Source organism: Ictidomys tridecemlineatus, chromosome 9 (genome assembly GCF_052094955.1).
Source record: "Ictidomys tridecemlineatus isolate mIctTri1 chromosome 9, mIctTri1.hap1, whole genome shotgun sequence".
In the NCBI taxonomy this organism is placed as follows: Eukaryota; Metazoa; Chordata; class Mammalia; order Rodentia; family Sciuridae; genus Ictidomys; species Ictidomys tridecemlineatus.
In genome coordinates, this window is record NC_135485.1 from 142,459,667 (window position 1) to 142,473,358 (window position 13,692).

Below are 13,692 nucleotides of genomic sequence, written 5' to 3' on the forward strand. Positions count from 1 at the left end.
GTTTTGATAATGATTTGAATATTTCATGGTATTTTCATGGAAAAAAAAATCCAGAAAAATAAACAATCTGAAAATTGAACATTCTCTTGGCTTTACAGTCACATTGTATATGTCTATGTATAGAGACCAGATCTTTATAAATACAGATAAAAAATACCTATCTATAAAAAACAGGCAAATACACACACACACATTTGAATTCTCTTTTTGTTTCTGCTGAATATTTTATGGCTATATTGTTAAATCAGCCCCTCAAATGCTCCAAGCCATGATGTGCTCTTTTATCATCACAAATAGAAAGAGATGAATATGGAAATCAAGATTCAAGAGCTTTTCTACCTGTAGGTACTGCTGGGTAGACACCCTGCACATCGGGCAGCTCCTGTCATTACTTGATGTTCCTTCCTCTTTTTGCTTTTAAATCTTCGGTTACCCAACAATGACTAAAATAATCACTATTTCAAATGAAGACTAATTACCATTAAAATTTTTTCTTGCAATTATAAAATTAGAACTAGAGAGATAGCTTAGTTCCCAGAATGTACACACTGGATGAACACGCACCGTAAGCAGGGTTCCACTTTCTTCTGAACAATCAGAGCCCGGAAAGTCTCTCTGCTTTTGTATTGCATCCAGTGTGGTGTGGGGGCTAAGGCCAGCACCTTCTCCACCTTCACAACCATTGTCAGATCCTCCACTACTTCGGGAGGGACTGGGCTTACGTGTCTTTAAGGAATAGTCACCAAAAAGGGTTCTTCTGCATGTTGGAGAGGCTGCTGTCCTGGAAGGACCTTGCAGCCTGCTGAGAATAGGGGAAGCTGTCAAATTCTCAGTTTTCTCACGTGTTCCAGAAAGGAACCAGTCAGCACAAGACAAACAGGGGCCTGGAGAAGACGCTAGGTGCTCATCTATGTGGGAGTCTACTCCTTCCAGCTGGTGAAGAGTTGTTCTGACCTGGTCCACATATATACAGTCAGGCCCAGGATTCCCAATAGCTTTAGATGCACAGCCTCCAGCTTCTAATAGCACACATAACATATAATGTCTCTATAAAAGAAGATTATTGACACAGGTTTAGCCACCATGAGAACAGTTACATATAATATGTATACATTTATGAATACTATAAAAGATGTTGGCATATGGCATGATTATGTGATGATTATTAAAAATTCCTCCTTCTTAAGTTATTGTCAACGATGATTCTTTTTTAATGAGAAGCCATATTTTATAAAGCAGCGAGATTATCAATGCTTCTTGGTTACAGTTAAGAACTATCTCATATTGTCTTTTTTTTTTTCTGTACCAGGCATTGAACCCAGAGGCACTTAACACTGAGCCACATCCCCAACTCTTTTATTGTTTGAGACAGGTTCTTGCTAAGTTGCTTAGGTCCTCACTAATGCTGCGGCTGGATTTGAACTTGCAATCCTCCTGCATTAGCCTTCCAAGCCGCTGGGATTATAGGCACGCACCACTGCACCTGGCTTCACATTATCATATTTTGATATACTATCAATCATTTCTCTTGGTACAAAGAATTCATTAGAGCAGCTTTGAAAGAGCCCCATTGATGAGAAATTCTCTCATTTACAATTATGTATTTATTCCATTTATAATTCTACATTGTTTTTATGTCTTCTTCTATATTCCAAAACAGACCAAAGGATAAAACCCCCATAAGATGGGGAACAAAAGTATTCAGAACTGCTAAAATATTTTCCTGGATGTTATTAGTAATTTCTTCATGAATATTAAAGGAATATAAACTAAAAGAAATAAAGGCTATATAACAACTTTTTGAATTCTGTGTTTAATACATACATAGTTTTAAATGGGCATGTTTGTGTATTTATTTAGACATAAACAGATGGGGAAAACAATCTCAAGAAAGAAGTCCAGGTGAACTTACCAATCCAACAATTAGCAAAAAATATCTCCCTTCTGGTTCCTGAAAGGCTTCTGTGCTTGAGTCTGCAGAAAGGTGGAGGTGATGTTGAGGAAACACTTCTCTCCATACTATCAACTGACCAATCCTTTGTTTTGCTGCTAAAGACAGCAGGCCATAGTGGCGACAGTACGCGGCAATCTCAACAAGATCATCCTTAGGCAAATGACTGCATATCAAATAACCCTTGAATTTAACCACCAAGAGCAAAAGTCAGCTAGTGATACCAAGCAGTAATCCTATACTTCCTAGAGTTTTATAAGTGCTTCTTCAGATGACATGAAATATTTTATTATCCAATATTTTATTATATTCAAACATAGCAAAGTAAGATATAGCATAAGTAAATGTTTTTCTCCCCTGAGGTCAAGCTAGATATTAAATAACAAGGTACCCAAAAGCTAGACTTTTAGCATAAAGCAAAAATCACCTCTGAGGTATTAGCCTGAGTGTCAAAATTAGAAAAGAACTGTATTCTGAAAATGGGAAATAGAGAAGCAGAGGTCAAGGTGGACAGAAACTTATTAAATTCATCTGATACTTAACGTGTTCTCCCTGGAAACCAAATACTTAATAAATATTATAGGATTTCCTTAAAAGATACATGGTTACTTCTGAAGTCAGAATAAAAAACACACTATTGCAAAAGGACATCAAGAAAGAATTAACCTTCTTTCCTACATAATTGGTTTGAGTATTGTTTCTCCTTTACACATTTTTAAATGCTACACTATGCAATGAAACTGTAAGTATTTATTATATTTATAAATGTGTAGGTACAATACTTGTTTTAAGATTTTAATCTTAAGGTACCTACATTCACAGAGAAAGAGATAGATTTAGTTTTCATGTGTAAAAGTTTGAGAAAAATTCCTTTAGATTTGTGCACACAGGCGTTGGATATTATTAAAAATGCAAACTTCAACTTACCTTGTAAAATAGAGAAGAGCCCAAAATTGTATATAGCCGTCTCATGTCATAGTAATCCTCAGACTGAGGGGAGAAAAATCACAATGGATTTATATTGTGGCGTGTGTGTGTGTGTGTGTGTGTGTGTGTGTGTGTGTGTGTGTGAGAGAGAGAGAGAGAGAGAGAGAGAGAGAGAGAGAGATAGTTCCTTAAGCAACATTAGTCAACACAGAAGTTACATTCTTTCCTACCTAAACTTTTCATAATATCCTCTTTAGAAATCAACATTTGAGAGTATTAGGGTAAAATACAAGTATATATTTATTTGAGAACAACCTTAGTTTTGGTTCTTATAAAATATTATTGAACTGTGGCGCATCTGAAATCCCAGCAGCTTGGGAGGCTGAGGCAGGAGGATCAAGAGTTCAAAATCAGTCTCAGCAAAAGTGAGGCACTAAGCAACTCAGTGGGACCCTGTCTCTAAATAAAATACAAAATAGGGCTGGGGATGTGGCTTAGTAGTTGAGTGCCCTTGAGTTCAACGGCCAGTACCAAATAAATAAATAAATAAATAAATAAATAAATAAATAAATAAATACTGATTAGGACCAGCATATAAAATTTGTTTATCCCATTTGAGATTTCTTAAAACCAATCTGTTCGGACAAAAATCTTTTATTATACATCATCTAAAATATCCAGTATTACCATATACTATTTTTGGAAACACAAATTGGTACAACCAATTTGTGGGCAACTGAATTGATATGTAAAATAAAATTTAAATACACATACTCTTTGAGTGATTCCATTTCTAGAAAGTACAGAAATATTTAAATAAGCGAATCAAGACTTTTACATAAAAGTTAATAACAGAATTATTTGGAACACGGTAAAGTAAGAGATGATGTGGAATTCATTAATGGAGGAATGATTAGATTTTAAATTAGATATGTAAAGTCATAGATTATCACATAGATAGTTTTAAAATAAGGTTGATTTATATAAACAAGCACAGGAATTTTTAGAATATCTTCCTCAGCAAAGAATGCAGAATATAATATTCACTAGATCCAATTTTCATTAAATATAGCACCCCCTCTTCAACTATAAACATGTATATATGTATACACACGTTGGTTTATGCATGCAAATGTATATGTATAGAAAAAGGTCTTGTATCCCATTCCTTGGCATAAACCCAAAGGACTTAAAATCAGCATACTGTAGTGACGCAGCCACATCAATGTTTATAACAGCTCAATTCATAATAGCTAAGCTATGGAACCAACTTAGGTGCCCTTTGACAGATGAATGGATGAAGAAACTGTGGTATTTATACACAATGGAATATTCTCAGCCATAAAGAAGAATGAAATTCTTGCATTTGTTGGTAAATGGATGGAACTGGAGACTATCATGTTAAGTGAAACAAGCCAATCCCCCAAAACTCAAGACTGAATATTCTAATATGTGAATGCTAATTCACAATAGGTCAGCTGAGGTTGGGGTGGGGGAGTGGAGGTTCACCAGATTGGATGGGGGAAGTGGGAGGAAGGGGAATGGGTTGGGAATAGAAAAAGACAGAAGAATGAATCGGACATAACTTTCTTACGTTCATATATGAATACATAACCAGTGTAATTCCACATCATATACAACCACAAAAATGGGAAGTTATATGCCATGTGTGAATGATATGTCAAAATACAATCTACTGTCATATAAAACTAAAAAGAATTTTTAAAAAAGGTCTAGAAGAACACATTCTAAATTATCAGAGCAGTAATAGTTGGGAATGGAAATGGGGGAGAAGGATATGGGAGGACTTCTGCTTTTAATAACATCTTCACCCAATTTCTGTTTTTGACTTTTTTAATTAATTAACCTAAAGAAAATGAAAAACTGGAAATAAATGAAATATGCTTCAACTGGGGAATTGTGATACATCCATACAATGGAATACTACTCAGCAATAAAAAGGACTAAACTTTCTCATACATACAACATAGATGAATCTCAAACTCCTTATGCTAAGAGAAAGAGGTTAGACAAAAATTACGTACTACAGATTCAACTTATGTGACATCCTGAAAAAGTAAAATCATGAGAAGAGAAAACAGACAAGTGGTTGCAAGTGACAGAAGGTAGAAAGAGGATTTGACTATAAAGGGGAAGAAGAATTCACTAAGTATAAACTGAACCTTAATAAAAATTTTTTTTAAACTGAAGAACACAAATTAAAAAAATATGATACAATTTTAAACAAACTTCACAAAAAGTTTAGGATAGATTCTCCCTTTTCATTTTTTATATTAAGGTAAAATTCACTGTGAACCCTTGTGTGAGTTGTAACAAATGCATACAGTTGCTTAAGTGCCACCACAATGAAGACAAGAAGAGTCCATCAATACATCCCCCACCCCCGTGGTTTTTCTAAGTGGTATCCAATGCCAGATATAACACAACCTATCTGTCCATTTACCTGTTGATAGACATTCTGATTATTTCTAGTTTTTGGTTATCACAAACAAAGCTGCCATGAAGAGTTATGTCTAGGCTTCTGCAATACATATTGTGGAGACTGGTGACTTGAACCATGGTCTCTGATTCCCTCATGGCTGCATTTACACTGGGAGCTGCCTGTCCAAGAGTGCAGATTCAGATGCCCCAGTTGTTATGGTAACAGTAGCCACAGCAGGCTAAGTGCAAAGGTGCAGCTCTAACAGTTGGAACCTTGGATTCAGACACCAACTCCCAGGAAGATAGAGAATTCTAGACATAACAAGATGACTTCGATGTCTTGTAAGTTTTGCTGTATCCTCCAGGCTGCCTGCTTTGCAAAAACTTCCTCACAAATAACATTCTGATGACAAACCTACATAATAAACGTGCTGAGCTGCTCTGGTGTTAGTCAAGCCTCACTAGGGCTCGGCTTTCCCACTATGGCCCAGCTTTTTCTCTATATGTGAGTGTTTGGCTTTTCTTCATCCCCTCCTGGCCCCTCCAGTTTCTGAAATGATGTCGTGCTGGTCCATAGCAACATATGCTTTTATTAATCTTGGGTAAACAGATGTGAACAGGATGGCTGAATCTTATGAGGTATATATTTGGATTAAAGAAAAGCTTCCACACAGTTTTCCAAAGTAGTTGTACCATTTTACATTCTCATTTTGTTATTTTTTCTTTATTGATTGTGTTTTTGATCTTATACCCAAGGTATCCCAATAAATCCTTTTCTAACCATAGAAAATACTGTTAGCTCCACTCTCATGAAAATGATGTTCTACAGAGATAGATTCTAAATTAAACCTATTGGTTGTAAGTTTTAAAAACTGATATTTTAACACTTTAGATCTAAACTGTTCCTAATAATTATTCTCCATCTAAACATTCTCCAACAGTGAAAAAATTACAACCTTGGTTGAATTTCCATTCTTAGAAACAAAACTCCCTTCCACTTGCTCAGGATCTCAATGAGGGACTCAGCCTCCTTTTCAAGCTAACATTCCTTCCCCATTCTCACTAGCAATCTTCTTGGGGATGATCCAACCCTAAGGCCTTCTATTTCCTCACTTTCTAGTTACTTTTTTTTATCCTTTTTTTTTTTTTTTTTGTATGTGTGTGTGTGTTTACAGTGCTGGGGACTGAACCCAGGGCCTTGCTCATGCTAGGCAAGTTCTATCATGAACTACACATTCTCTGCTCCCTGCACTTTTAAAACTTTGTTTTGAGACAGAGTCTCTCTAAATTACTAAGCCTCGATCCTCCTGCCTCAGCCTTCTAAGTAGGTGAAATTACAGTTGTGCACTATTGTACCTGGATCCTGTTCTTTTTAAAAGAATACTTATACTGAAATTTTAATGGATACAAAAAGAGAATGTTGTCCTGTCATCAACCCACTTTGACTATGACCAGTACCTAGCTCATCTTGTTTCATCTATGTCCCTCTCTTTTTCCTCCTTCTGTTAAATTATTTCTAAACCAATACCAGATATATCATTCATCTGCAATACTTCTGAATGTATCTCTAAAACAGAAGGAATTTAAAATATAAACATTATACCATTATCATATCTCAAGAATTATTCTCATCTAACATTCGTCATTAGATTTCTGTTTCCTTGATTATCTTAAAAATGCTTTTAGTGGGCTGGGGATGTGGCTCAAGTGGTAGCGCACTCGCCTGGCATGCGTGGGGCACTGGGTTCGATCCTCAACACCACATAAAAATAAAGATGTTGTGTTTGCCTAAAACTAAAAAAATAAATAAATAAATATTTTTTTTAAATGTTTTTAAAAAGTTCACTTAAATCATGATCCAAGAAAGGCCATATGCTGTCCTGGTTGACATGCTTAAGTCTTTCATAACTGACACAGAGCTTTCTCTCTCAAGTTTTCCCCCCTCCCTTTGCCTCACTCACACTTTTTTGGTTTATTTGTTGAAGACACAGTCCTATGTTTCCAGGTCTGAATTTTGCTGACTGTAACCTCCCTTACCTCAATAGGGTCATTAACATGTTCCATTTTAATGACATTTCCTGTAATTGGTAGTTAGGTACTGAGGCCTCATGGGTGGTTTGTGGCCTTCCATCAGCAACCAGGTACCCTCTGGTTGTCTTTCTTTCTGTGATATTAACAGCTACTGATGACCATTCCTAGATCATTAGATCACTGAGGGACTACACAATGGCAATATTCCAATTCTGTCATTCTTTCTGAACCTGTTGTTAGGTGGACTCGTTCCATGAGAAACTCCCCTTTATCTTTATTTGGCACTTTGATATACAGTTCAGAGAGGAAAGGCAGAATAAATACTTGATTCTTCTTCATTTACTAGTTTTCACAAAAACGAGTTCATTTCCTAGCATTTTCCAAAGTTAATCAATAAGTTCCTATTTTTCCTCTTGTACCATTATGAACTCTGGGATTTAAACGTATCAGATCTATTCTAATCGACTGCAGTTATTATCCTTCTGCAGGCTCAAGGGAGAGCCCCTCTGGGGTGGTTTCTGACAATTCTAGCCCTATCATATATATAACCCAGTCATTTTTTAAAGCACTCGGGGTTTTTTATAAGTTATGATATTCTCAGACTTATATATTTTCAGCCCCAAATCTGAAGTGAGCCACTTTTCTGAGGAATCTGGTTCCTTTTGATGAGAAATATCATTTATACACATGGCCTGGGTAGTGATACTATTGCTAAAATGGTCACTGTTTCTTGTCCTTTCCATTGGGCAGAGCAAGGAAATATACTTTTTCAAAGATTACAAACAACATTCTGACAATTCCAAGTTGAATTTAGAAATATGAGGCTCTCATTTAAGTTGATCAATATTACATCTACATTTCCTTTCCTCAAGAAGACTTATTCTTTTTTTTTCATTTTTTTATATTTCTTTTAGTTGTCAATAGAATTTTATTTTTATTTATTTATATGTGGTGCTAAGAATCGAACCCAGTTCCTCTCACATGCCTGGCAAGCATTCTACTACTGAGCCCCAACCCCAACCCAAGAAGCCTCATTCTTAAGAACACCCATTGTTATTAGTCATTTTTAATGTCATATTACATACTATGTAACAAATATTTTCCACTGAGTAGAAAACCTTAAGGCAAACAAAACAGGTTTTGCCAGTGTCAAAAAAGGCATAATGTTGTGTTTTTCAAGATTATTACAAAAGTCCACTTGGTAAATACTTAGAATTCTGACTGATTTTCATAATAAGAATTAATATTGACCCTTTCCCCTCCTCCTCTTACCAGTTCTGCAAAATCTGCAGCCTCCAGGTCACTTAATGCTGTGTCTAGTTCCACCTATGTTTAAAAAAAAAAAAAAAGAGTAATAAATATTTGACTCCTATTAGTTACTTGTTTCCTTTGCTGTGGTGGACACATAAAAAGTGCTTAATTATTACTTGAAGAATTGAGTAAGGCTCTGTATGCTTTGTTTACTTAAGAAATGTTTCAAAATGGAACATCTTATTTTTAAATTTTCTAACTACAATGACATTAATTTATTTAACGTATGAGCCTTTTTCAAGTAAATCTTTTTTTTAAATATTATTTTTAGTTGTCAATGGACCTTTATTTATTTATTTTTTTAATTTACATGCAGTGTTGAGAATAAAACCCAGCCTCCCACATGCTAGGCAAGCACTCTGCCACTGAGCCACAACCCTAGCCCCTCAAGTAAATCGTAATTATTAAGATGTAATAATATAAAACAATTTATGAGGTTAAAAAAAATCTTTCCAGTTTTAACTCAGAAACAGTTTAATCCATTAAATTTCTTGAAGAAAAATGAGAATGATAATCAATATTAATGCAGTCAACCTATTTTTGTTTTTTCATTTCCTGTATATTTCTCAACAGTGGTATTCTTGGAAAATGCCAACATTTTTCCTGTCTCTTTCTGGTAAACAATGTTTTGAATAAAAGGATTGTCAATCTTTATTCATAGATTAAAACATGAAGGCAAGAGTACCCCTGGAATCTGGCACAGTACTGAATACCCTACTGAGTTATTAGAAATAAATCTTTTGCATAGATTTGGCTTTTTGTTTCTATAGAAATTAACTGAACTTTGCCCTAAAGCATTCAAAGTTTAAAAACAGAGCATGTTTGACCTGTAGTTCAGTTTGTAATGTATATATGTGTGTATATGTACAAATTGAAAAGTACAGGCAATCGAAGTTTGCAGTACAAACTGTACGTAAATAAGAATGTTTTCTTTCTTTCTTTTCTTTTCTTTTTTTTCTTTTTTTTTTTTTAAGGCTGAGACATTCTCTGCAGGACTGTTTCACACACCACGTCCTACTGAGATGACAAAAGCCTTTGAAACATTGGTCACAGCTTTTAATGCATTTCACACAGTAATGACCTATTACTCATTTGTGACCTACATTTTCTGCATCTAGCAAATGCTTTTTTTTTTTTTTTGGCTATAGTCTATTTTGTGGAAAAATTATAGGACAAAGAAATTACAGATTTGTAATTTTTGACCTGAGCAACTGTTTAATTAGTTACCATTCCTGCTGCTGAACTCTGCAGGCTAATACACAGGGTTATCGTAACTGCTTCTTCATTATCATGAGAACAAGTAAAACACCTATTCTTTTAGCTATTCCAGTGTGTTCTAGGAAAACATATTTAAAAAGAGAGTTATCTAACAAATGAGTATATTCTCAAATGCTTGAAAAATAAAACTAAATGAGACTTCATCATATACTAAACTCAAAACAAATAAATTATATCCAAGTAAAAATAATTATTCACACTGAAATCTGATGGGCACAAGTTACCTCATACACGTTTTTAACCAGAGTACTTCAAGACATTAAATTCCTTAGTATTTTCCTTAAGAAGATACATAGTCAATACAATACTACTCAAGACAGGAAAAAAAGGCTCAAAGAGAAAAAGTATATAAGTTCTTTCCGTTTTCTGGTAAAAAAAAAAAAAAAAAAAAATCCTTGTGGACTTTTGGTTTCTGGTTACACACATAAAGAGCCTGAAGCTGCCACTCTGTCATGACAAGTAATTTTTGACGTGAGAAACTGTTTAATGAGTTGCCATTCCTGCTGCTGAACTCTGTAGGCTAATACACAGGATTAAAGCAGAACAAGGTCAATAACTTGTCCCGTATCAGTCTCGTCTCTGTGAGACAAGGAAGAACACAGAGAATGCCGCCCCAGGGCTGGGGAGATGGGAACTCAGCAGCTCATCACTTTCCAGAACAAACTCATAAGCAGGAAGTGCTAAAAGGCCCAGTGCCAGGACAGGAAAACCTGGACCATGGCCAATGGCTGGAGGCTCCATGTGAGCAAGTCAGAGACTCAGAAACTCCAGCAGGACTCAGTCTTCAGGGACTTGCAGGCTTGTGAGTTTTTCATCAGGAATAAATATTGGGGGGAAAAAGTCCTCTCATGCTTCTAGCAGGAGGAGGAGGAAAGAAATACTCCAGAATACTCCGGAACACTCTACTCTTCTTAACAAAGCCTGTCCTCCAGAGAAGATAGTTAATACACCCTAACCTTCTGGGATGTCATCAGACCTTCAGGAAAGTTAGCTGATCTTCAGGAAAAGATATCCAACTGCAGTCAGAAGTAGCCTTCCATGTTGGAAAAGAAAAACCCTGTAGCCTTATACATGGGAAAGGAGAAATACCCAATTCAAGCTCATTCTAGCTGTCCTGTCCTACCTAATTGGGAGAAAAAAGAAACATTTGTGAAGCCCACAATCCAAAGGCTGTTGGCACAAAAGCCTACCAAAAAACAGAATACAAAATGAGAACAAAAAAACAGGGCAGTAAATAGAAAGCAGTAACAAATATGGTGCTCATTAATCCACTAGACTGATAATCACACAGGGTTCAAAGAGGAATTCTCAAGAGAAGCTTACAAAAATTATTTTTTCCAGAGCTCCACACATACTTTGCAAGCACTCTACCATTGAGTTATATCTCCAGCTCTCAGGAGCTTGAACTAAATGATAATGGTATCATGATTTATCAAAATTTGTGTGATGTAGCAAAAACAGTGCTCAGGGGAAATTTTTTATATCAACAATCTAAATTAAGAGACTAGAAAAAAGAAGAGCAAATTAAATACATATACAAAAAGCAGAAGTAATAAAAAGTTAGAGCAGAAAGCAGTGACACTGAAAAGAGGAAAGTAAGAGAGAAAAATCGATGGAAACCAAAGCTGGCTCTTTGAAAAGATCAATGACATCACTAAGCGTCTAGTCAGGCTAGCAAAGGGGAGGAAATGACAAATTAACAATATCCAAACTCAAGAAGAGGATATCACTACTAACCCTAGGGACATTAAGGAGATAAGAAAAGATACCATGAACAACTGTATGCTCACAAATCTGATAACCTAAATGAAATGGACCAGCTCCTAGAAAGACACAATCTGCCAAAACTCACACAAGAAGACACTCTAAATAGGTCTATATATCAAAGAAACTGAATCAATAATTAATCAATTTGCAAAGCCAGAATGTTCCAGGCCCAGAAAGTACCAGGCATAGATGGGTTTGCTGGTGAATTCTACCAAACATTGAAGGAAGAAATTATACCAGTTCTCTATAGACCCTTTAAGAAGATAGAAGCAGGAAGACAGAAGAAGAAGAAATATTTTCTAATTCTTTCTAAGAGGTCACCATTACCCTAAATACCAAAAGCATATGAAGGTATATAGAAAAGTATAGACTATCCCTAATTAATATAGATGAAAACCCCTCTACAAAATTTAGTAAGTATAATCCAAGAACATATAAAAGGAATATACCACACAACTAAGTGGGATTTATCCCAGGGACGCAAGGCTAGTTCAACATAAGAATACAATGAATGCAATTTATCACATCAATAGGCTGAAAAAGAAAAGTCACATGATTGTATCAACATATACAGTAAAAAAAAAAAGAAAGAAAAAGAAAAAAAATGTGACAAATTCTAACTTCCATTCATGGTAATAATTTTAAAAATCCTCTCAGAAAATTAGGAAAAGGGGGGTTTCTTTAACTATTAAAACCCTACAGCTAACATCATGCTAAAGGGTGAGAAGTAAGACATTTCCTCATTCGGATCAGGAACAAGGCAATGATGCTCCCCATCACCACTCCTGTTCAACATCACATCCCAAGTTCAAAAACAAAAGGCATATGGTTTGGGAAGGAAGGAGTAAAATGAACTTTCTTCACAGATAACATGATCTTCCTGTGTAGAAAATCTGAAAGAAATGGCCAAGCCTGGGGAAAAAAACATCCTGGAGCCCCTGGGTGATCACAGAAAGGTTACGGGATCAAAGGTCGATATACCACAATCAGCTGCCTTCCTGTAGAATTTGTTAGTAAAGACATACTACTCTTTCATTAGCACCCTCCCAAAATGAATTACTTAGAAATCTGATAAAATATGAACAAGATCTATATGAGGAAAATTATAATACTTGATGAACCAAATCAAAAAAGAACAAAATAAATTGAGAGAGTCCATAGCCAGGAAGGCTCAATACTGTTGAGCATCATTTCTTTCCTACTTGATCTAGAGATTCTATACTGTCCCAACAAAAGTACTAGCAAGCTATTTTGTGGAAACTGACAAAATGATTCTAAAGTTTTTATGGAGAAGCAAAAGACCCAGAATAGCTAACACAACAGTGAAGGAGAATGAAGTCAGAGGGACTGGCACTCCTTCCTTCAAGACTTGCCACAAAGCTGTGGTCATCAAGACCATTTGCCAATAGAAAAATAGATCAGTGGAACAGAACCAAGATCCCACAACAGATCCACATGAATATAATCAACTCATCTTTAACAAAGGAGCAAAGACAAGACAATGGAGCAAAGACAGTTGACAGTCTTCAACAAATGTTGCTCAAACAATCAGACATGCACGTGAAAAAGAAAAGAATCTGGACAAGACTTAATCTGGAGATCCTTCACCAAAGTTAACTCCTAAGTGGATCACAATATAATATGTAAAGCAATAAAACTCCTAAAAGATAAAATGGGAGGAAAACTTACCTTGGGTATAGCAATGATTTTTTTAGATACAACAACAAAGGTATTATTGACTAACAGATAATTGACAAGCCACACTTCATTAAAATTAAGAGTTCTTACTCTGCTAAATACATCACCAAGAGAATCACAAGATGAGACATAGACCTAGAGAAAATATTTGCAAAAGATGCATTTAATAAAGGACTATTACCCAAAGTATAACATAGAACTCTGCAAACTCCATAAGAACACACACAAACCCACCAAAAAATGGGCCAAAGACCTCAACAAATACCTGACCGAACAAGACATGTAGA

At 35.5% G+C, this 13,692-nt stretch overlaps 1 protein-coding gene and 1 non-coding gene across 7 annotated transcripts in view; one reads left to right on the forward strand and one right to left on the reverse strand.

Annotated features, from left to right (window-relative positions):
- Nucleotides 1-13,692, forward strand: part of LOC106145196 (uncharacterized) — a 146,479-nt gene that overhangs the window by 105,102 nt on the left and 27,685 nt on the right. The window lies entirely within an intron of this gene.
- Intu (inturned planar cell polarity protein) overlaps nt 1-13,692 on the reverse strand; it is an 88,321-nt gene that overhangs the window by 13,675 nt on the left and 60,954 nt on the right. For all 5 annotated transcript variants that reach the window (XM_078020691.1, XM_078020688.1, XM_078020689.1 and 2 more), the window contains 4 exons: nt 8,624-8,677; nt 2,879-2,941; nt 1,913-2,134; nt 565-1,047 (listed from right to left, as the gene is read on the reverse strand). In XM_078020691.1, the coding sequence (XP_077876817.1) occupies nt 565-1,047; nt 1,913-2,134; nt 2,879-2,941; nt 8,624-8,677 (822 nt within the window). The remainder of the gene's footprint in view (nt 1-564; nt 1,048-1,912; nt 2,135-2,878; nt 2,942-8,623; nt 8,678-13,692) is intronic.